Source organism: Lissotriton helveticus, chromosome 3_1, assembly GCF_964261635.1.
Source record: "Lissotriton helveticus chromosome 3_1, aLisHel1.1, whole genome shotgun sequence".
Classification (NCBI taxonomy): domain Eukaryota; kingdom Metazoa; phylum Chordata; class Amphibia; order Caudata; family Salamandridae; genus Lissotriton; species Lissotriton helveticus.
In genome coordinates this window covers 338,791,938-338,816,383 of record NC_136061.1, presented here as the reverse complement: position 1 = coordinate 338,816,383, position 24,446 = coordinate 338,791,938, and the positions used below count along the sequence as shown (strand labels likewise).

At 49.0% G+C, this 24,446-nt stretch overlaps 1 protein-coding gene across 15 annotated transcripts in view; it reads right to left on the bottom strand.

Moving 5' to 3' along the window:
- NCOR1 (nuclear receptor corepressor 1) overlaps positions 1–24,446 on the bottom strand; it is a 1,934,049-nt gene that overhangs the window by 1,655,623 nt on the left and 253,980 nt on the right. For all 15 annotated transcript variants that reach the window (XM_078679968.1, XM_078679976.1, XM_078679969.1 and 12 more), the window contains exon 11: positions 10,498–10,670. In XM_078679968.1, the coding sequence (XP_078536094.1) occupies positions 10,498–10,670 (173 nt within the window). The remainder of the gene's footprint in view (positions 1–10,497; positions 10,671–24,446) is intronic.

Here is a 24,446-nt window from a genome sequence, read left to right as displayed (position 1 = left end):
AGCTAACCTGATTTGCCAATACCCAGCTGTCAGGTCAAATGTACTTAAGTAGTTGGCAGAAGCCAATCTATCTATAAGTTCATCTGCTCTTGGTATTGGGTGGGCATCAGTCTTAGTGACTGCATGGAGTCCTCTGTAGTCTACGCAAAACCTCATCTCTTTCTTACCACCCTGGGTGTGAGGCTTTGGCACTAGAACTACTGGGCTAGCCCAAGGGCTATCTGAGGGCTCAATGACTCCCAGCTCCAACATTTTCTGCACTTCTGTCTTGATGCAGTCTCTGACATGATCAGGCTGTCTGTAGATTTTACTCTTGACAGGCAGACTGTCCCAGTGTCAACTTCATGGGTACACCAATCAGTTTGACTGGGGGTCAGAGAGAACATTTGTCTAAAGGATTGCAGAACTTGTCTACAATCCTGTTGCTGATGTTCAGAGAGGCTGCCACAAAAGACAACACCATCTACTGATCCATCATCAGGATTTTGAGTGAGCAGGCCTGGGAGAGGGTCACTCTCTTCCTCCTGTCCCTCATCTGTGGCCATGAGCAAGCTCATGTCCTTCCTGTCGACATATGCCTTGAGCCTGTTCACATGGAGCACCCTGAGAGGGCTCCTGGGAGTTCCAAGGTCCACCAGGTAGGTGACCTCTCACTTTTGATCAATGATTGTGTTGGGCCCAGACCATTTGTCTTTGAGTGCAGCTGGGGCCACTGGCTCCAGCACCCACACTTTCTGTCCAGGCTTGTACACAGTCAGGACAGCCTTCTGGTCATGACAAGCTTTTTGGAGTTCTTGGCTGGCCTCAAGGTTTTTAGATGCCTTCTCCATGTATTCAGCCATCCTGGAGCGGAGACCAAGTACATAGTCCACTATGTTTGTTGCAGGCTTTTTGAGAGGTCTCTCCCATCCTTCCTTCATCAAACACAGGGGTCCTCTTACAGGATGCCCATACAGAAGTTCAAAAGGGCTGTAGCCAACCCCCTTCTGTGGGACCTCTCTGTAAGCAAACAAGAGGCAGGGTATCAGGACATCCCATCTACGCCTGAGCTTTTCAGGTAGTCCATGAATCATCCCTTTGAGGGTCCTGTTGAATCTTTCAACAAGCCCATTGCACTGTGGATGATAGGGTGTGGTGAACTTGTAGTTGACACCACATTCCTTCCACATTGCAGTCAGATATCCTGACATGAAGTTTCCACCTCTGTCAGAAACAACCTCCTTAGGGAAGCCCACTCTGGAGAACACTCCAACTAGGGCCCTTGCCACTACAGGTGCTGTAGTGGTCCTAAGTGGAATAGCTTCAGGATACCTGGTGGCATGGTCCACCACCACCAGTATAAACTTGTGCCCTGATGCTGTCTGGGGTTCCATTGGACCAACAATGTCAATCCCCACTCTTTCAAAGGGAACCCCCACCACAGGTAGTGGTATGAGGGGGGCCTTTGTTGTGCCACCTGACTTACCAATGGCTTGGCAAGTGACACAGGAGCGACAAAACTCCTTGGTATTCTCATTCATGTGAGGCCAGTGAAAGTGTGAGACAAGTCTGTCCCAAGTCTTTGTCTGGCCTAAGTGACCTACAAGGGGAATCCCATGGGCCAAGGTGAGAAGGAAACCCCTCTGAGACAAGGGGATGACCAGCCTCCTGGTTGCACCAGGCTTGGGGTCTCTTGACTCAGAGTACAGGAGTCCATCTTCCCAGTATACCCTGTGGGCACCTGTGGCATTCCCTGCAGCCTCAGCAGCAGCCTGCTGTCTGAGGGGTTCAAGGGAAGGGCAGTCTAACTGTGCCTTCCCCAGGTCTTCTCTGGAGGGTCCCCCTGAGCCCAGAAACTCAACTTGATCAAGTTCAAGCTCTTTAGGCTCAGTTTCCCTCAGCTCTCTCAGATCAGCCTCCTCAGAGACTTGATCCTCAACCTGGGGCAAGGGGGAAGGCAATGCCTTAACCCTACTGCTCTTCTTCTTGGAAGGTGTCTGGTCCATTGTTCCAGGATCCAGCACCTGTTCAGTGGGGCATCTTCTGGCCTGTGACCTAGTCACAGCAAGCACATGTGCTGGCAAGCCTAACATTTCCATGCGAGTCCTCTGCTCCACTTCTGACCATAGTCAGAAGTGGTCAGTTACCACTTTGGCCACTTACCCCTCCCCAGGAGAAAGCAACAATCGCCATACTATGACTGGTAGTGACGTTGCTGGCATTGGTCACCAGGAAATCTGTACCTGGCATGATCTGTCCAGGGTCCACAAAGTTAGGTGTCACCATGGTGACACTGGCACAATTGTCCCTATAGGCCTGAGCCATTTTGCCATTTATCAAAGGTGTCTGCCTGTATTTGCCCAAAGTATTGGGACTGACATCAGGGGACATATCCATATCCCCTGTACAGACAAGGACAGCCTGAGTGAGTGTGCCAACTAAGTTGTCAGACCCCTCAGTTCCCAAAGTTAACCCAACTATTCCCTTGGGAGGTGCACTACCACTACTGACTGTACTAGGGGGTTCAGTTTCCTTAGAGGCTGTAGTGGTAGGAGTTTGCCCTCCTCTTTTGGTGCACTCACTAAACCAGTGAGACTTACTTTTACAGTACTGGCACCACCTTTTTGACTGGCCTTCTTGAGTCTTCTTTTTCTGCTGTGAAGCCTGACCCCCACCCTCTTTGGTTTGTTGGGGACCTGTTGAAGACTTCTGGTCATGTTGTTCACTCTTGTTACTACCCTTTTGGTCTGCTTTCTTCTGACCACCCTGGTTCTGAGTCTGGTTCTGCTTGACCCTTGTTCTGACCCATCTGTCTGCCTTCTTTCCCAATTCTTGGGGAGAGGTCAGATCTGAGTCAACAAGGTGCTGATGCAACAACTGGTTCTGACAGTTATTTAAAATCTGCTCTCTCATGATCAGATTGTACAACCCTGTATAATCAGTAACCTTACTGCCCAGCAACCAGCCTTCCAAAGCCTTAGTGGCACAATCCACAAAGTCAGACCAATCCTGAGACTGAATTTTCTGGGTATCCCTGAACAGCAACCTGTACTGCTCAGTGGTTAAGCCAAACCCATCAACCAGTGTATTTTTCAGGACTTGGTAATTGTTAGCATCCTCAACTCTAGTAGTGAGGAGCTTATCTCTACCTTTGCCTTCAAAGGAGAGCCACAGTATAGTTGCCCACTGACTTTGGGGGATGCACTGGACAGTGCAGGCCCTCTCCAAAGCAGCCATCCACTTGTGGATGTCATCCCCTTGTTTAAAGGGGGGCACTATCTTACTCAGGTGTTTAGTATCTAAACTCCTTTCTTTATCTCTTGGGTGATTGCTGCCACCAGTGGGGACTACCCCACTCATCTGCTGCTCCCTAGCAAAGGCAAGCTTCTCTTTGGCCAGGGCAAGTTCTTCCCTTTCAATCCTCAGATTAGCCTGTTTCATCCTTGCTTCATGCTCTCTTCTCTGAGGGGAAGTCAATCTCCTCTGGGGAGAATTCCTTCTCCTCTGAGAAGAGGCATTAGAGTGCAGAGATCTATTGGAGTCCCTAGAATGAGATCTATCTCTTCTAACTCCAAGGTTAGGCCTCATTAGGGTCAGCACTGGGGGTCCCCCAGCTCCTTCCCTAAATAGGTCTAAGTTGGCCCTAGTAAGTCTGCTGACTAACTCAGACCTCTTGTCTGCCTCATCCCCAGAGAGTTCCTCTTCTTCCTCCTCCTCAACTGCATTTTCAGTGTCAAGGAGGTCTGGATCTCCAAGGGCACCCTCTAAGGCTGGCATACTCCCATCTGTATGAGAGGCTTTCCTAGCATCATATGTCTCTAAGAGACCTAACAGAAAGGGAGTGGTGGGGTTAGACCCGTTTCAATTTCCTGGAGGTACACAAGTGTCTCAACTCCTGGAAATTGAGAGCTGCATATCTTGAGATGACCTGTGGAGGGTCAACAGCCACAAGGGGAGTCCCTGAAGACTCTCCATGGGTAGACATGCTTTTCTAGTGAGGTGTAAGTGGTGCACTTACCTACACTATTTGTTTGCCTACTGATCCCTTGCTAAGAGTTGTAGTTTAGGGTGTGCTAAGCCCTAGGAGCTACAACAGCTGGTTCAGTAGAACTCAGAGTATTCTAAGCTAAGTTATATGTACCTTAGTACTTATGTGATCTTTCAAATGATATTCTTAGGATACGTGTGGTAAAACAACAGCAAGCTCAAAACCCAACCGCTGCCCACCAATGTGAGAAGTTGGCCTGATATATAATGTTCACTATTCTAGTGAACACTTTGTATCAGTCCAAACAACCCTTATTGATGTTTGGTTGTAAGTCAACCTGATAGACCAGCTATCCTAGTAGCATGGACACGTGCAGTCTTTAGGCTAAACTCTAGAGGGCGTGTTAAGCCAGCTGTTTTACCATCACATTTACCCCTTGAACACCAAGTGAAAGGACACCACACAAGTTGTTATGAAAAATAAAGTATATTTATTTATAACAAGACTACCCTGGCTCTTTATGAGACAGGGAGCTAAGCACACAACAAAACTCTTAAAGAAATACTTTAAGTCGCACAATTTACACAAATGCCCGAGGGGCACGAAAAACCATATACTATACAAGTGGAATGTGAATTACTAGCAGGTAAGTAACTATTCTCATAGGCTTTAGGATCGCTAGGACTGGACTACTGAACCTTTAGATTACAAGCAGGAGGCCGCCTAGGGACATCGTGTGCAGAGTGGGAACTCTCACGCGTAAGGCGGGAAAAAGTCTATGGAGGCTAGTAAAAGCAAAGTTAGTGTTTTCGGGCGAACCCGACTAGGTAGGTCAAAAACGAAAGTGGATCTAGACACTTAGAGAGTTGGTCTACGCTGGAGCACCGGAGTACTCGGTTTACCTAGCCCAGGGGCTGCTGCTGCATAGGGTTCAAATGTCGTCGAGTTTCTTCGTTGATGAACCAGGAGCCTGAAGGAAGAAGTTGCTGGCAGGCGACCAGTGAAGAAGTTCGTGGTGATCCAAGCCTGGATCGATGAAGAAGGAGACCTGTAAGCAGAGGGGACCAAGTTCTGAATCACTAGCCAGTGATTAGGTGGGCACCAGAGTGGCACCGGACGAAGTCACCTCAACCAGGTGAGTGAGCGCTGCTGGGCTCTGCAGTCTCTCGGACCAGGAGGCGTTGTCGGCGACCAGGATGGAGGTGCGAGCTGTCCCACCAAGATATCTGCTGTCGACGTCGCTGGACCCAGGATTGGGGCAACAAGTCTTGGCAAATGCAAGCCCACGCGGTGGACTTAAAATGGCGTCTGGAGTGGACCAGGAGGGTCCAGGGTGCTCCTCTGTTGGAGGGGAGCAAGGGCCAGTCTGGAGCAACCAGACCAGCGGTGTTTGTCGTCGAAGTTCGTCGTCAGGGGGCCACTAGCCAACGGGCAAGTGACCCCTGACAACGCAGTGAGCAGCAAAGAGCAGAAGGGCCCCACGCAGATCTCGTGGATGCAAGGGGGCTGAACTTCGGTGCTGGAGCTGCTCAGGGTTGGGGCTTCTCTTACCCCAAAGCACTCGGTCGAGGGTCACTCGGGAGTCGTGCTGGGCAAGCGTCGTGCAGTCTTGAAGATGGCCGGTCCCTCGAGGTCTCGTCACACCCACGGGTCTCAGCTGGGCTGAAGATGCAGATAGAGGTCAGAGGTGCCAGGGAAGCCGGTTCTCGTCGATCTGGGCAGTCTTGATCCGGAGGAGAGACTTACAGCAGACCGCGATGCTTGGATGGTGCCTGCTGCTGCAGGGTGACTACTACAAGAGAAATCTTGAGAAGAGTCGAGTTCCTTTCGTGGAAAGTTGGTTCAGGATTCAAAGATGATCTAATTTGGAAGGGGGCCTGCTCCTACCTTTATCCTGCAAAAGGGGGCTGGCACGCGACTAAGTCCTGCCCTATGGGTGGGACTAGGAAGGGGGTGGTTACACCCCTCTCCCATGCCGGGCTTTCCCCAGCTCAGGGGCTGGTGTGCCCCTGGAACTGGTTCAAGCCGGCATATGCACAGTGAGCACCGGGGTGCCACTTGCAGTCACCTTCCTCTAAAGCCCTGCCTACCTAGAATACACAAAATCCTGTCTGGGACGGTGCTGGCACCGCCCCTGGCAGGAAACCCTTTGTCCTTGCCTCCCGCGCTGGGAGGACTCCCAGCAGCAGGAGGGCAGACTTGTGTCTCGGTGGCAGCATCCATCTTGTGGAGCTGAGGCTATGTCTGGCTTTAACCGGGGTTACAGGTTACCAACATGTCGTGTCCCTCTAGAAGGGTGGAATGCTAACCCCGTCGCCAGAATTGGTGGGGGGTTAGTATTCCAATTCGTATGACACCTTACTCGACATGTTTGGATAATGTTATACCAAAGTTAGCATATGACCGCGAGGTACATAATGCACTTAAGAGTATATGGTATAGCATTATCATGGAACAGCTATTAGGACTTGGTTCCGCAAGCTGCAAACGGGCTCAGCTCATGCCAGAGCACCATTTCACATTATTCCACGCACTCTGCCTTCAGGATTGTTAAGGCCTGCCATAGGAGTGACTGATATGAATATATGTGTCCATTTTAGGTTTAGATATAGAAATACTATATCTAAAGCAAAGGGTGATTACACCACCTTGCCCCAGCTGTCAAGCAGCCAGTTGTGTCTGATTTAGTTAGTCAACTCAGGGGTGGCATAATACATGCTGCAGCCCCTGGGAGACTTCTGGGTACACCTCTGCCCTGGTTACAGGGACACAAGAGAGGGCCCAGTGCCAATTCAGTACCTGGGTACAATTTGTAGTAGAGAGAACAGCTAGGCTGTGGGTCTGATTAGCAGGCCCACAGCCAGGGAAAGTCGTAAACCAGTGAAGCAAAAAGCAAAAATCTGGGTGATCATAGGATTGCAGACCCTACTCTCCTACATTGAAGTTGTTGCCTTGTCGCTGATTTCCATTTCCTTTGGAATTGTGCTTGCCTTTGTATTGCGACTTTTGTTGGCCTTGCTGGTTCTGGCCCTTCTGCCAGTGAGGGGTTTGAACCCTCTGCTTCGAAGAGCCCTTGTTGTCCGAACGGAACTTCTTCCGGAATTCCTTTTTCTTTTCAAGCCCCACGGCTTTGAGGGTGTCTAACTCAGTCTTCATCCGCTGCATCTCCTCATCAGCACTCGCACCAAAGAGAGACGTGCCCGAAAAAGGAAGATTTAGAATTCTGGCTTGAGCCTCGGGTTTCAATGCCTTAAGGCGCAACCATGAAGATCTCCTCGCTGTGATGCCATGCGCATAACCATGCGCAGCCAACGTTGCCCCATCTGCCGCCGCTCCTATAATCTGATTGGAGACTTGACTGCCCTCCAACAGAACCTCCTCAAAGTCCTTTCTATCTTCCTGAGGAGGTTTTTCAGAAAACCTCTGAAGTGAGTCCCACAGAGATCTATCATATCTGCCGAGCAGCGCTTCCGCATTGGAGACCTTGAGGAAAGAAGCTGAGGTGTTACAAACTCTTCTCCCCCATGAGTCTTGCACCTTGCTGTCCTTATCCGGCGGTACCGTGGATGAGGATGCTACCGCATTGGTTTTTCTTGCCGCCGCAATGATTACTGAATCAGGCGGGGGATCAGACTTGAGGAACAGAGGATCCTCATCAGGAGGACGATACTTCTTGAGAATCCTCGCTGGGACGGACTTCACCGTTGCCGGAGTCAGGAAGACTTCATTCACTGGGTCCATTATACCCGGGACCAACGGCAACAAAGGTTTGGGTGTCGTTCTGTGCTGTAGGGTTTCAAATATGACCGTCGTCTTGATCTGCGGAGCAGTCATAGGCACTCCTAGCTTCAGGGCTCCCCTGCCCAAGATGTCTTGGAACGAGAAAATATCCTCAGTTGGAGATATCCTCGAGCGTGGACTGTTTGTCAGGGTCGGAGAGTAATCCCTGTGAGATCGGGTCCTCGAAGAACTTGAAGAGCTACGGGTCCTCCTGGACCTAGATCTTCTACTTGAGCGCGTTCTAGAATGAGATCGGTCTCTGTGACGAGATCTTCTATTACTTGAGTGCCTAGAACGAGACCGTTCCTTGCGGCGGGTAGCCTGGTCTCGATACGCCTTCAGCCGATCTGCCGTCTCCTTGTCCTTGGCCCAGTGGTGAAGAGGTCTATACCACCTTGGGGAAAGACGAATAGGAGGAGACTTGTGTGTGGGATCCTTCACTGGTGAACGTGACCGTGGAGGCTGATCCGCTTGATCCTGTTGCGATCTTGCAGGGGACTTGGACCTCTCCCTATCCGAATCGCTGTTTTGTCCATCCGAGGATCTGCCACTGCGAGATGCTGAAGAGGATGAGGATAGGCTCACTAGAGATCTAGAGGAAGACCTCGACCGAGATCTCTCTTCTGCGACCCTCCTTCTCTTGGCAGGAGGATCCTGCACTGGAGATTGTCCCACCTCCGCAGCCGATGCTGATCCTGGAGAACTTAATTGAGGCCTTAGGACTTGAGACTGGTCCAATGGTTCACCCTCTTTTTCCTGCAGCACCTGCTTCAAAGGCGACCTCTCCTGTGACCTTGCAGGAGAGATGTTCACTGGCTGCGAAACGCTCCATTCCCCGGACCTCCGCTGATCCATCGACGGTGGCTGTATCGACGCCGAGCGCCGAGCAGATAGACGCTCTCTCGACGTCGACCGTGGTTTATTCGACGCCGACCTCCGGTGGCGATGACTGTCCTTCGGCATAGAGCATCTCGCCGTTGAAGGCTGTCTACTCGACGACGACTGAGGCTGCTTCGACGCCGATCGCCGGTGCTCTGTCGGCGACGGGGTGCGCCTCGAGGCCGAATGCCGCTTGTCCGAATGCGACGGAGGCCGCCTCGACGTCGAACGCCATTGATCGGGCGTCGACGTGGGCTGCTTCGACGTCGATGTATCGACAGAGGCTCCCTCGACGCCGAACGACAATGACTAGTCGTCGACGGAGGATGTTTCGACGCCGAACGCCGGTGGCCAGGCGTCGACGGAGAATGCCTCGACGTCACAGCATGACGATGCTGCTTCGACGTCAGGTGGCTCGCCGTCGAACTGTTCTGCTTCGACGGTGACCTATCCCTCGACGATGTCTGTAGCGGAGGTACCTTGGATGTTGACGCTGAAGACATCTTCTTCGTCGCCGTCGACTGCTTCTCCAACGCCGATCTCGACGCTGAATGTGAACTAGTCGGGGCTTTTTTCGACGTCGACCGCGCCTTCCGACTTTTCTGCTTCTTGGGAGATCTTCCTCTCTCAGAAAGCCCATAAACACGAATCCTCTCACGTTCTTTCAGAGTTCTGGATGATAACACCTGGCAGTGTTCACAGGTTTTCGAGGAATGAGAGTCTGGTAGGCACAGGATACACACTGAATGAGTGTCAGTCTTGGCCATCTTCCTTCCACATGAAGGGCATTTGTCAAAGAGTGAAGGCATCTCCGACAGAAAAATCACCTTTTTTAGGCCTAAAAAAGGTAGCAGTAACACCCTAGGTCAAAAAGACGTCGAGTGAAAGCAAAAAATTGTAGGTAACAAAAATATTTTTTGACAAAAAGCCAAAAAGAAAGGGAGCTGTTTCACCAGGGTCCTGACTGAAGGAGCCGGAAAGAACAACTGACCTAACTGTCACCCCTGAGGCATGATGGGAAGCCTGGGGTCATGGCTGCCTTAAAGGCACGGTGCCAGTTTTTGTTGAAAATGGTTTCATTTTCTATGCTATTGTTTTGCAATGCAGCCTGAGGGCTAACAATGTCTATTTACAAGCAATTTTCAGGATTTATGAGTGGTCTACTCATTAAAACACAAAGTTCAAAGGTTATTTGACCTAATGTGTTTTTCTTTTACTTCCTTACTAATTGCAGTGCATGTATATGTGTTTACATTGTTTTAGCCTCAGTTATGGAGCTGCATTGGTGTGAGAAAAATAATATATGTACATACATATATGTGGAGCGAGATATATGTGTTTTTTACATATATATTTTTATATTGTTTCCGGGGTCCCGCACATGGGCGGGAATATTCAGTGCTTATGACTATTGATGAGGATCCCCTGGAAGAGAACATAGCATAAGGCGGCGGACTTTAAAGCAGTTGTGCTTACTATAAATAGAAATTGTACTAATGTGGATCAGTAGCTTAATATCACATGGGAAGGAACAGAGGGAAGCATCGGGCCGGGGCAAAGAAACAACCACAAAGGAGATGAAGCACATAAGACTGAAAAATCCCAAACATTTTAAGGGAAAGGAGAAGCGAAATAGATCTGCAAAAAAGTCAGACCAGGACACTTCTGGTCACAATCGCTAACACAGAAGCTGCAAGAGCTTTAGGGTGTCAGTCAAGAACAGTTAAGAACAACCAAGAAGAACCTGCAGAAGTCAACCAAACACAGACCCAACTATGCCTACATGCCAAATACCCAACTAAGAGCACTGTTAGAAAAGTTATACACATCCATGTTATGAAACAAATATAGGCCATATCCACTTATCTCACCGTTGAAACCGTTCTTGTTGTTCCCGCTGCTTACGGATTTCTGGGAACTGTTTCTCATAGTACTCTCTAGTCTTGCTCTCCTTTGCTTTCCGTCGGGGGTTATTCTCTATCCGGTCCACTTTCTTCTCCCATGCTTCCATCAACTGGTCATATCGCTGGCATATCTTTTGTTCCTGATCAATGACCCAATTAACAATCACAAAAAGTCTACAACTGTAACACTTCTCATACGTATCCAATTCTACAACACAGGAACATTTTGCTCATTAGGATTTTTTTAGCTCATATATATTTGCATACAATGAACCAAAAATAGCACATTGAATGAAATAGTTTAAAAAAACACAAAGGTTTCTTCTGATTTAAACAGCAATTTGTGAGTGCAGAAGTAGCATAGGATGTTAACGGATGCGATATAAAAAATGCAAACGGAGCAATCTGAATTGCACTGAATAAGATGGATGATTGGGAGCTAAAAAGACAGCACTGAAAGTAACAAGGGTTGCAAAAAACAGTAAAGCACAGAGGCATTAACTGACTTTGGATTGGTTTACATTAGTCCGTCATGATAATGCATCAATAAACGCAGAAGTCTTTATCACTACAGCTAGAGAAGGCATGCAGTGGCCCAACGCCATGCAAACCTATCGCTGTCCGGAAAGGGCAAGTGTCTGCATATTTGTTAGAAGGAAGTAGAGTTTTGTGTTTCGAATTATGTATCCCCAAACAAGGTCTCAATCTCTATCTAGACTTCATCTGGTTAAGACACGAAACGTGAAAATGTACTACTTCTCTTGTAGTCCTCATCCACTTACACAGATCTTCTGACTGGGCTTTCCATATTTGGCAGAAGCATACCTAGGTCATCTGTTGTGGCATCTGAACAGTTTTCTCATCCTTTCCTGGCTAAGGCCCAGCTAGTTAAACTCTACCTGGCCTTGGCCTGCAGACTTGGGCATGTCAACTGGTGATAGTAAATCAGCCCAGATGCCACCAAGTCTTGATACCAGCATCCAAGTAAACAAGCATTGGCAAAACCAACACGTTTGCCTTGGTGATCTATTGGCTGTGCCAATGCATTTTAGCCAGGGTGTGCAGCATCAGCAAGGAGCAGTGATCCAATACCATCATCTCGACATAACTTCATTTTTAAATAAGTATTATATAAGGGATAAAGCATCTCTCGCCAAACAACTATAAGGAAATTACGTCATTGAGGAGTTCCCCAACGATACAGACGAACGAGAATGAAGGCAGAGTTCCTTTATAAGATTATGGAACTCCGAGGTGACTTGCAATATTCTTACGTGCATAAGGGAATACTTTACCCTATATAATACATGGTCACACCATTTCCTTTACCACCTCTTAAAACATTGGCGCGTAGCTCTTCCAGAAAGAGCATAGTTGCAAACCAAGAATACAAATATCACCTCTACTGTAAAATTAAACACATCAAAAACCTGTCGCATATTTGTTGCAAAAAGATAATAGAAACAGCTCAATACAAGAATTCAAAAAACCTGCAGAGGTGAAGAAACATGCAGACGGATTCTAACTTTTCTATAATTAGCTTATGAATGCAAAAAATAATCATTCTTTCTGTAAGGAACTGTAAACAACAAGGTAAATGTTACCACGTAAGCATCTATTTGTAGCATGTTAGTGCTGAAGATTCACTTGCTTGGCATACTTCCGCCATCTAGTGTTGGGCTCGGAAGTGCACAACTTGTTTTTCTTCAAAATAAGTCTTTGAGGAATTTGAGATGTAGCATAGAGACGCTGTAAAGATGACCATGCAAAGCAAATTATTAAAAAACATGAGGATTAAATGTCTGCAACAATCAGAGGCGATCAGCAAGGAGGGCGGGGTCATCTGAATCTAAAGCACTACATGTAACAACAGATGCTTATAGGGTAAGTAACACTGTCCGCTTGTTGCATGTGTAGCTGTAGATAAGCAGGTTGTGCATTAACTGTAAAGCAATGTGGGAAAGTGCCATATTTCTTGCATTGGTATGCCCCCACTTTTTTCTGACTGCTGATGTGCTTTGACTGAGTGTGCGCCCTGGGCTCCTGCCAACCAGGTACCCAGGGCCTATGTTCCTTCCCTAAAACTGTGTTGAAACTAAAACCCAATTGGCATCTCTGGCCACCTGTCAACCCGTAGTAAATGGTACCCTAGGTACCCAAGGCATGGTGACCAGAGAAGACCCCTAAGGGCTGCAGCACTTATTGTGCCACCCTTAGGGGTTCTGTACCCTGGCACCCACACACTGCCTTTGCAGGCTGAGTGCCTAAGTACAGAACTAAACAAAGAGTCGACATGGCACACCTCCCTGTGTGCCATGCCCACACACCCACTGCAATGGCATACATCAGTCACCCCTCTTGCTGGGTGCCCTATGCCAGTGGTGTGGGCACAGGTGAATGAGCCCTGTGCCCCTACAGTACCCAGGGCCACTCCTGGGCACTAAGTGCAGTGATGGTGCTGGGAGGTCGACATTACGAACTCCACAACACCATAATGGCTACACTGAAGACTGACAAGTTTGGTATCAAACTTCTCAGAACATTAAATCCACACTGGTGCCAGTGTGGGATTTAATGAAAAATGCACCACAGAGGGCATCTTAGAGATGCCCCCTGAAACCTAACCACAATACACATCCGGACTAAGAGGCTGCCTAGGCTGCCACACAGCAGACATGTTGCTGGACCCCTGGGTGGAGAGCGCCCCGCTCTCCTGGGCCTGCAACAATGCACATCCTCGGCGAGGTGCTAGGTCTCCTCCCCCAGGATGGGCAGGGGGAAGCTTCAACGGCCTGCCGCCTCTGTGAGCTTCTCCAGACCATTTGCTGTACCCAGCAACTGGCCCCCACCAGCCCTGACCCCCACTCTGGCAGGAAGACTGACGGAAAAACCTACCTGAGGAAGGGGGGTGTGCCATCCTGTGCCAAACCCACCCCTCAGGTGGGGGAGATGAGGTGAAGCACAACCCCGGGCTCCGGCCATCTTGAAGATGGGGAGCCCTGCCCAATCACAGCTAGGCTCCTGCCCCCCTCCCACAGGAGAGGAGCAGGCTAGGGGATGTACCCACCCCAGGACAGGGACATATTGGTCCCTGCCTTTGCCCTACCTGTAACACCCCTAAATTCAGTATTTAGGGGCTCCCTGAACCTCCCTTCCTCAGATCCCGATATGAAAAGAAGAAAGTAGATCAAGAGGAGGAAGACCCGCCGTGCAGCTGCTAACAGGACGACGACAACTGACTTGGCCCCAGCCCTACTGGCCTGTCGATCCTGGAACCTGCTCCTGCCCAAACTCCGGCGACTCCAGCGGACAGCCAGAGGACCTGCCTGCCTTGACCCTCTTAAAAACTGGGACTCCCATCAGCAGAGGCTCTGCTGCAACAACACCCCTGGTGCCAGCCAGGAAGCTCCGGACCAGCCCACACTGCACCTGCCGAGCCCGGCCCGGAGTGATCCAGGACCACGAGGACGTCCCCCCCGGCGACTGGGACCCGAAGTCCAGTGCCCAAAGACCCTCCTCGATGAACCTGACGACGCCTGCAGACTCAACCAGGGGCCCCTCTAACTGCGACCAGCCAAGGGTAAGCTTTCCTGACACCTAAAGACACCCCTGCACCCGGCGCCCTACAGCCCCCTGTGCCTTCCTTTGGGGTACCTACCTGTGCTCCAAGATCCCAACTTACCTCTCGAAGTGATGGGTGCCCCTGAAGAGTCTCCGTCCCCGAGCCTGCAGCCTTTGTTCACTTGTGACCTTTCCCATTGAACAACATTGAGCGCCCAACGGCTCAAAAACACCCTGCACCCAGCCGCCAGAGTGCCTCTGGCCGTGCCACCTTTGCCCTATCCTACTTCCCCATTTGCCCTGAGCAAGTATCCAGGAGCTCAGCTCTCACAGGCGCGTGGCCTGCTAGCCAGCAGCCACCAACCGGAGGCCCCCTGCCCCTCATTGGATAACATTGGACCTAACTACCTCTGCAGCCGGCCGCCCCTGTGCCGCTGAGGGTGAACCAACTGTGCCTTCCTGACCCTGGGGGACCCCTGAGTCTATGCCCAGAACATTAACTTCACTAGCAGGGAACTCACCTGGAAACCAGTAACTCACTTACCTGCCATTGGATAACATTGACTGGTTTGAGTCGAAAAGTCTTCTAAGGGCCTACTTTTGAAAACTTGAAATATTCCTATAAAATCAGCCGAATAACGAATTCCCAGGTACTCACCTGTGATCAGGAGAGAAGCCAATACTGTACCTTGTAGCCCAGTATTGAACCACAAAAGTAATCCGAACCGGGTTTACCCTTAATCTGTATTTTCTCCATAGGAATCCAATGTCTGCTTTTATATGAAATTTCTTCTAAGTGTCTACTTTTGGAAACTGGAAATATTCTTTAAAAATCATACGAAATACTGAAGCTTAATTACTTACCTGTTTTAAGTTGAGACCCCAGTGCTGGACCCAGAAGCCCAGTACTGGATTACAAAAGTAACGAGATCGTCCTTTACCTGCAACCTGAATTTTCTCCCATTGGATAACACTGCCAGATTTCTGTTAAAAAGTGTGAACTTTTAAATTAGCTTTATATTCCTGAAAAATCACTGCAATAACTAAAACGTTTTTACTGAATTGTTTTCAGCTTAGACCCCAGGAATGAATCTAGGATCCAGTCCTGGAACTACCAAAGTAATCTACAAAGTAATCAACTGTGTTTATATAGGAAAACCTATTGAGCTCAATGCTAAATTGTGTGTAGAATTGTGTTCCCTGCTGCAAACCCTGTATCTATTGGGTTTACAAAGTTTATTGCCTTTCTGCAAAGTACTCATCTGAGACCTCTCATATTGAGAACAGAATATTTTGATACCTGTTGGTTCTAGAAATAAAGTTACTATATCCTTGATATAAAATCACGTGGCCTGGAGTTCAGTCTGAGTGTGTGAAACCTTTTGCTGACTGAGTGTGTACAACAAATGCTTTACACTGTCCTCTGGTACTGCCTTACTGCTCGACCAAGCTACCACTTTAGAGAGTAAGGTCACACCTGGCTTTAACCTCTGTTATACCTCTGGGATTTGTGTACTTTATTCTGGTCCAGTATATATATAGAGCCACTTTCTCACAAGCAGTCCTCCATAAAGAGGTGGCTTAGCCGGAGGAAGTTGCAGTAGACTAGAAAAGTGTACGTAGGACAGCTTGGCCATCTCTAACCTGTTGCATGGCCAGGGCATCCTAACTTGTTGCATGGCCATGGCTAGTGCTTAGTAAATGTATGAGCCTAAGGCAAGCCCATCTGCGCCAAGTCAGGGCACAGGGCATGTCACTCTGCCCCAAATGACTCGGAGAATTGATTTATCACTCATTTTTCAGCTGAGCGGTTGAAATCTGTGAAACCCCTTCCCTGTTCATCTCACAGAGTCTGGTCCAGCAGTCCTTCTAGGGACTTTACATGTGGGGATTGTGGGTTTAGCTTTACTCGAGCCCCTGTCATCGGGTATATCTGCCACTATATCGAGCTCGGGGAATATCAGTGCTCGTCTTATCAACGCTAGATCAGTGAAGAAGCATTTTGTTGATGTAGCTGATCTGATTATGGATAACAGTTTGGACATATTGTTTGTCACAGAGACTTGGCTTGATGCCTTCTCTAATCCTACAGTGGCCTTGGCTACACCCGCTGGATTTAAAAGTACATCGGGTTGATCGTAGGGTGGGCAGAGGCAGTGGCTTAGCCATTTGGTATAGGGAAGACTGGATCTTCCGTAGTGAAATATCCACCCTTTGGGGTGATTGTGAGGCCCTGAACTTTAGTCTACAATTATCAGCCCATTTTACTCTGGGTGGCTCCTTAATTTATCGGCCCCCTGGGCCTGCAAGGAGTTTTCTGGCTGCTTGCGGAGATGCATTGGCCGAGCGGGCTCTACGTTTTTCGAAGTTTGTGCTTCTTGGGCATGTCAATATCCACCTGGACCACACTGAGGAGGTGGACTCCATGGCTTTTCTGGATACCCTCCATCTAGCGAATCTCTCTCAAAGGGTTCTGTTCCCATCCCATTTGGGTGGGCATCCTTTGGATATCATCTGATATTAGTGATGAAGCCGAGGCCGGTGGCCTGGACAGATCATTTTTCCATATTCTTTTCATGGGTTTTGAAAAACTCTCCTCGGCAGGCCAGCTGCCGTCATTCTCCTGCTTCTAGGAAAATGGACCCAGGCCGGCTAAACGTCTCTCTTGCCGCTTGTCGGCCTTCTTTCTTGGGGGGGTTGGAGGATAATGTAACTCAATTTGCTGACTGGATTGCAGGCTCAGTGGCCAATGTGTCGGTGCCGTGTCAGTCAAGGATGAGTCGAGAGTCCCCTTCTAAGCCATGGTTCACTCCCGAGTTGAGGACTCTGAAACATGCGTGTAAAGTTGCAAAGAGGGCTTGGCGTACTGGTGGCTACCGCCCCTCTGACAAAAACCTCCTCAGACCCAAACAAAAACTTTATTATATGGCGATAGAAGAGGCCAAAGGACAGTACTATGCCGCTCGTATTGAGCTGGCCAACAACAACTCCAAAGAAATCTTTGCAATTGTGCAGAGATTTTTGTCCCCCAGTGCCCAGGTGGCGGCTGCTCCTGCTACAGAGACCTGGTGTAACACCATGGCGTCATTCTTCAGGGATAAAAGAATTACTATCCAGGAGACATTTTTGTCCTCTCCCAGGAACTGTGGCACTGTGATGGCGCTGCATTTGCCTAGGGCTGAACCGGTCTCCGTCCTTTCAGAATTTAGTCCCATTGACTATGCCAGCTCTCTCAGAGCCCTTAAAGTCCTTAAGTCCGGCTCTCCCAACGATCCTTGTGTGGCCAGACTATTATCAGACGTGGCAGACACCATTAATTTAGAGGTGAATTTCATGGTTAATAAATCACTGCGTGAAGCATGCGTGCCAAAAGCATGGAAACATGCCTTGATTCTTCCATTACTTAAGAAGGCGTCACTCGACCCATTGGTCCCAGAGAACTACCGTCCTATCTCACTTCTGCCAAGCTTGGCTAAAGTATGCGAGAAGGCGGTCACATTCCAACTTACCAACCTTGTTGAGGGGGCTGGTTTGCTTCATCCGGCTTCTGTGCTACTTATAGCACGGAATCTGCATTGCTAAGGGTCACAGAGTCGATTCGGGAATGTTTGGACGCCGGCGGGAGAGCAGCATTGGTAATGCTTGATCTCTCGGCGGCGTTCGACACGGGACCTCATGCCATGCTCCTTGATCACCTATCTGAAATAGGAATCTCTGGGACAGTCTTGCAATGGATTAACTCCTTCTTGGAAGGAAGGCTGCAGCAGGTTTGGCTCCCACCGAGTGCCTGTGTCCATGCGGGTATCCACTGGGGTGCCGCAGGGGTCATCGCTTAGCCCTCTTTTATTTAACATCTACGTGACTCCGATGGTTTATCTGGCGGAGACACTGGGGGCTAAGGTAATGGCCTATGCCGACGATACCCAGCTATTGTTTACCTGGAACAAGGAGGATGTTACGAGAGCCCATCAGTGCTTGTCTTCGGTCTTTTATTGGCTGGCTAATGCTCAGCTAAAATGCAACGAAGGAAAGTCTGAAGTACTGCTGTTTGTCTCTTTTGCACCGGATTTCAGAGAGAGACTCTGGCCTTCGTGCTTTCCTCGCCCGGCTGAGAAAAACGGTGTCGCCAAAAACCTTGGCGTCCGGTTCGACGAGAGTCTGAACTTTGTGACACATGTAAAAAAAACTGGCTAGCACCTGTTTTGGTGTGCTGAAAAGTTTGAGAAAGTTTCTTCCTTTTTTGCCTAGTACGGCAAGAGAGACGGTGGTTCGTGCACTGATTCTTTCCCGCTTGGATTACGCAAACACCCTCCTAGTTGGCAGTCCAGGTTTCCTTGTGAAGAAATTACAAGTGGTACAAAACTCGGCAGCCAGACTTCTTGGGGGGTTGTCATCCAGGCACAGTGTTCGGACTCCGTTACGTTCCCTACACTGGCTTCCTGTCGATACTCGCCTGAAATTTAAAATGCTGTCAATTGCTCAACGGGCCCTTTATGGTCTCGGTCCCATCTATTTGCAGAAGAGATTTGCTTTCTACATACCAGGGAGACAGTTGCGTTCGTCTTCTCAGCTGCTGACGCAGACTCCGACGTTTAAGCGCCAGCGACTAGGGGGAAATTCCTTTGTGCGCAAAGCTGGTTTGGCCTGGAATATGCTGCCCTTAGACTTGCGGGCCATCCAGGATCCTCTGCTGTTCAAGTAAACCTTAAAAACCCTGCTGTTGTAATTGGTTAACTGTGCATTTTCTTCCTTTTTGATGTAAGCGCCGGGACACTTTCGAGTAGCTGTGCACTGTACAAATTAAAATAACATTACATAACATATGAGGAGTGGACCACGTAGTTGCCTTACAGATGCCAGCTAACGGTATATTACCTAAGAAGCCACAGAAGTCCCTTTCTTACGAGTAGAATCAGGTCTGGGTTGAACAGGCAGGGCTCATTTTGCTTTTGCATGCTTGCTATGCATTTGACCAAACAGCATGCAATGCCCACCATGGAAGTGTCATGAACATTGTATTGCTAGGAATATGACACGAAAAGCTGTAGTGTTTTAAGAATTGTATTCTGTCAATGCAGTACATCAATGCTTCCTTGACATCTAGAGTATGCTCCGCCACAGTCTCTAGGTCTGGTTAATACCTTAGTGGGGAATCTTGGATATTGTGATGTACCTGGAAGAAGGCTCCTCCAAGGTGTGAGAGCGATATTCGTTAACCCACCGGAAGGAAGTAATTGCTAGAAGGAAAGTCATCTTTCAGGAGGGAAATTGCAATGACATGGGTGAAGGGGTTCAAAAGACAGGCCCATGAGTCTTGTGAGGTTCCAAGCAGGTGGGATAACCCTGGAGAGGCCTTCCGTAAAGGTTTATTGACTGGTATTCTAAACAATAAAATGTGTAGCCTATTTTGCAAGTAGGCAGCTACAGCCGGCAGGTGTAATCAAATAGTAGTATAGGCAAGGCCCGTTTTCTGCAGTTGGAGCAAATGACAGACAATGTCTTGTATCGCTGCTGGAGAGGATTGATAAGTTCAGGAAAACAGTAGTGCACAAAATTCTTCCATTAATTTAGGAAGAAGGCCTGCATTCTTCTTTGAGAACAGACCTGCCTTCCTGCGGGAGCTTGAAACTCAATGACCTCAGGAGCCAAATAACCAAGTTGAGCTGCTGAGGACTGGGATGTCTGAGAGTGCCGTGATTTTATTCGAATAGGTGCAATATCCACATTTTCTAAATACCTGAAGGTGACCTTCCTCCACTCCTTAAGGAAGTCCTTTAGTTTGCCTCCCACAGGAGTTGTGTGCGAGAGGGATTGATGCCTTGATAAATCCCTTGCTGGAGGAGGCGGCTGCTCCTCCTCTGTGAGGCTGTGCTCTTCCTTGTGCATGCACCAAATGGGCCGGCATTCCTGTGTCTGCCACTGCCAATGTCGTTATCCTTTTTTAATCGTTGAAGGGTTTCATCCACTGTGCTACCAAACAGTTGCTCCTCATTCATTGATGTTAGCCTGTACCTCAGACTTGAAACGAGACACCCTTAACCATGCATGGTATATAAGCGTTGTTCTAGCCATCATTTGGCGACTTGCAATGTCAGTTGCTGCTAGTGCCGACTTGATGCATGTATTCACAATGTTTTCACTTCCCACGCTAGCGAAGCTGCTCTATTGCAAAGCTGTTCGGGCAAGTGCTTCATTAGCGCTGCAATTGCATTACAGTGCCAGTAGGCATATCTTGTGAGGGAGTTCAAGCTGGCTATTCTCCACTGTATTGCTGTACCACTTTCACATTTCCCACCCACCATATCCATTTTCTTACTCTCTTTATCTGGAAGTGGTCCCAATGTTTTTGGGATGTTTGCTCTTTTCCTGGCTGTAGCTGCGATGGAGTCAGCTGGGCCTGTTCCTCTTATGTACAGAGGATCATTAGACTAACGTCTGTATTTTTTCCTCAGCCTAACAGCTCTGTACATTGCAGGCTTATTGAAGCCTCTCACCCTTGATCCAGAAGGCTGTGCAACATTGGAATGAACTGGTTCCAGGTTTGAGAAGGCAGCAATGTCTCTAGGAGACAGCAGGATTGTGTTTTCTCCTCCTTTATTTGTACACCATATTTATCTGCTGCTCTTTTTGGTTGTCCACACACTGTAATATCATCCGTAGGTGATGGCCTCTACGGATAAGAGTCCATTCCCGCTGCTGGGGAATCTGTTTCAATGTCTTGCAATGGAGTTTCCGCATACTCAGAACCTTCAGAGTCCTTAAACACGCCCATTTCCATGGTATCAGGATCATTTTGTTTGGGGAAGAACTGTTCTTCCTCCTCCTGAAGCTCTGGTGTCTAAGGGGGGGGGGGGGTCTAATTCTTCGACATCCTTCTCCATTTGTTCTTTCTCGAGTATTTTGAGGGATTCAGAATTTCCAAAGTGATTCATCAAAATCCTTTTTCTTCTGCAGAATTGCAACCATTTCTGCCTCTAGACGTTTTTTCTTGCGCTCTATTTTGGCAGATCGATCTTCGGGGTCAAGCACCACCAAAGACTTTATTTTCGACTTCAACATTTCCTTCGTCGGTGTATCACTCATCACCTTTATCGCCGTCTCCTGACTTTCATCTTCTTTCAATGTTAAAACCTCTCGACTTGGATAATCTTTCGAAGTTGTTGTCTTTTTAGGTGTTCAGTTACCTGCGGTGTACTTGATGTGGGAACCACGGGGGTCTTTATGTGTTTGATTGCCTTCAGTCAATTATGTTTTTGGTGCCAATGCAGCTTTCGGTATTTGAGAGTCTGATGTTCCAAACTCTCCTCTTGAATGTTTTCTCAGTGTTGCAAGAGTTTTTTTTTTCGGCTTGCAATATTCCCTCTCGAAGATGATTTACATGTCAACATCTGAGCCTTTTCCTTCTTTTCCTTCTGCCCCTTCGGCGAAGTTATCCTCATCGTGGCTCAACAAACCCAGGTCTGTAAGAGATGGAGTCTGCTTCTGGCCTGACAAGGTGTAGTGTGCCTGTCTCTGGTTTTCCCTTGCCCTCAATGTATTTGGCTTGAAATCCAAACAAGCATCACAGTTGTAACTCTTGTGGTTGAGCAGGAGGTAAAGGTTACACACCTGATGGTTGTCTTTTTGGGTAAACCTATGGTGGCATAGCAGGCAGAACTGGAAAGGTGCCTTCTCCATATCAAGCAAACCGGGGCCGCAATCTGGGAATTCTCAGATATGGTCTCAACGTATGCGATGAAATTATTTTTCTTCATTTACCTCTTTGGTGAACTTCTTTGATTTTTAAAACAATGAAAGTTCTTTTAAACTACTTAATTTCGCAAATTGGAGAGCCTTCAGCTATGCCTCCACATCCAATGATCAAAAAATAATCTATAGATGGTGACCACATGTGGGAGCTCCTGGAGAGGGCGTAGGACGTCAGGAGAGACTGAATAAGACACCAAATGGTGGAATCGTCAAAGCCCAAAAACACAAAGGAAAAAAAAAGGTGTACTAGGATACTGGAGAATTCCGGACCCAGCCACTAGATAGAGTAATAATGCACAGTATGTGAATCCAGAAAAGATTCACGCTCCAGAACTATAGCTATGCAGGATACCATCATTCTGGGCAGTCACAACACAGTTCTGTCACCTGATGATCCGGCTGAATTAGAGGCAGCACATTTTGGAAGGCTTGCACTTGTGCTGGGCTGGGGAACCCCTTACCCACCCTCAAGTTTAGGATGGCCTCAAGAAAGGGTTGCACTTGTAGGGGTTGGAGGTGGGATTTTGTCACAGTGATGTTAAAACCTAGACCTTGTAAGGTATGAATGGTGGTCTGGGTATGTGCTAAGCATAGCTGGTGCGCGGCGCTCTTGATCAGTCAGTCGTCAGCTAAGGAAATGCATGGGTGCAGCTCCTCCTGAGATGAGCTGCTACTACAGCCAGACATTTGGTAAAGACCCTTGGGGCTGTGGTAACCCCAAAAGGGAGTACTTCGAACTGGTAATGTTGTCCACTCACCATAAACCGCATTTATCTTTGATGCGCTGGGTAAATAGCTATGTGGACCTGGCAGTGCTTCAGATCTAGGGTGTACATTAAGTCGCCTTTCTGGAGTAGTGGTATGATGTCCTGTAAAATCCTCATGAGTGCTGAGCATGTGACGTTTCATAATTCAGTGTGACGGGGAGTGCTCGCCTAGCAGACAGACAAGACAAGTAACTGACTGCTGGTCTACTATACCTGTCTCCCCCACTCTTGTTCCCTTCCAACATGACGAGTGGAAAACGGAGGACAACACTTTATTGCTCCCGGTAAACGCCGAACAGGAGGACGGCTCCTTTAACTGGGGGTTTATGACAGACGTGACCCCGCCCACCGGTGACGTCAGCCCGCACCCGGCGTGATCTGTAGCAACTTCCTGGTTCCTGTAGTGTCCCAACACCGGAGGAGAGAAGGTGTGGCGTATTGGGAGAGTTGGAGGTAACGAGAGGACAAGCAAGAGAAAGTGACGGAGACCGCGGAACGAGGACCGTGGAACAAGTTCGGCTGAACTCGCAACAAAGCCAGGATGCCAACGACCCCGCGACTCGCCGTGCCACGCCCCTGGAGGAGCGTGGCTCGACCAGATACGGTGCTAGTTCTTGGGGTGGGTGAGAAGGAAGGAGTGCAGTCCGACCACCGAGATACCTCCAATCCCCACCAATTTGTAAATAATTCTTCAGCACCTCCACACGAGCCAGTCCCTACCCCTTCCTCGCGTCTCACATAGTGCACTGTGGGTGGTGTTTCTCCTCACTCCTTGGCCCCTTACAACCTGGGCTCTGAAAGCAAGAGTCCTGATACTTCTTTTTTGTTCCCTGCCTGAAACCGCTCGCATACCGGACTGATCCTCGAGACCCCGGACCCTAAGAGTCAGAGCACGTCCAGTCGAGCAAACCTAGTTCCCTGGAGAGAAGGGAGAGAACCACTGCTACCACAGATCCTGACACTTTTTCCAAGGAGAGGCGGACTCAGAAACAAAAACTTAACTTTGGAAAAATAAAACCATATTTGACCCGACCTGGCCTACGTCCCATTCATTCGAACCAGCAACATTCAGTTTAGTTAATTAAGTTAAAAATAAGTTTTAAGATTTGTGTAAAGTCGTCCTCCGCCTGGGACGATTCCTGGTGGCCCCCTGCCCTGGGCACTACTCCCAAGCCAACGGACCACGCACGCAAACTGGGCTTCATCCTGGACTCCTCCCTCTCGATGACCAGACAAGTCAACGCCGTCTCCTCATCGTGCTTCAACACCCTGCGCATGCTCCGCAAGATCTTCCGATGGATCCCCACCGAAACCAGGAAGACCGTCACCCAGGCACTCGTCACCCGCCGACTGGACTACGGGAACACCCTCTACGCCGGAACCACAGCCAAACTTCAAAAAAGACTCCAACGCATCCAGAACGCCTCTGCACGACTCATCCTGGACATCCCCCGACACAGCCACATCTCCGGCCACCTGAGAGACCTGCACTGGCTCCCCGTCAGCAAGAGAATCACGTTCAGCCTCCTCACCTACGCACACAAGGCTCTCCACGACCTGGGCCCCAAGTACCTCAACGACCGCCTGACCTTCTACACGCCCACCCGCCAGCTACGATCGACCAGCCACGCCCTCACTGCCGTACCACGCATCCGTAGAGCCACCGCCGGAGGAAGATCCTTCTCCTACCTGGCAGCCAAGACTTGGAGCTCCCTCCCCATCCACCTTCGGCTGACCCAAGACCATCTCTCCTTCAGGAAGCAGCTCAAGACCTGGCTGTTCGAGCAGTGACGTACCCCTCCCCCCCCAGCGCCTTGAGACCCTTCCGGGTGAGTAGTA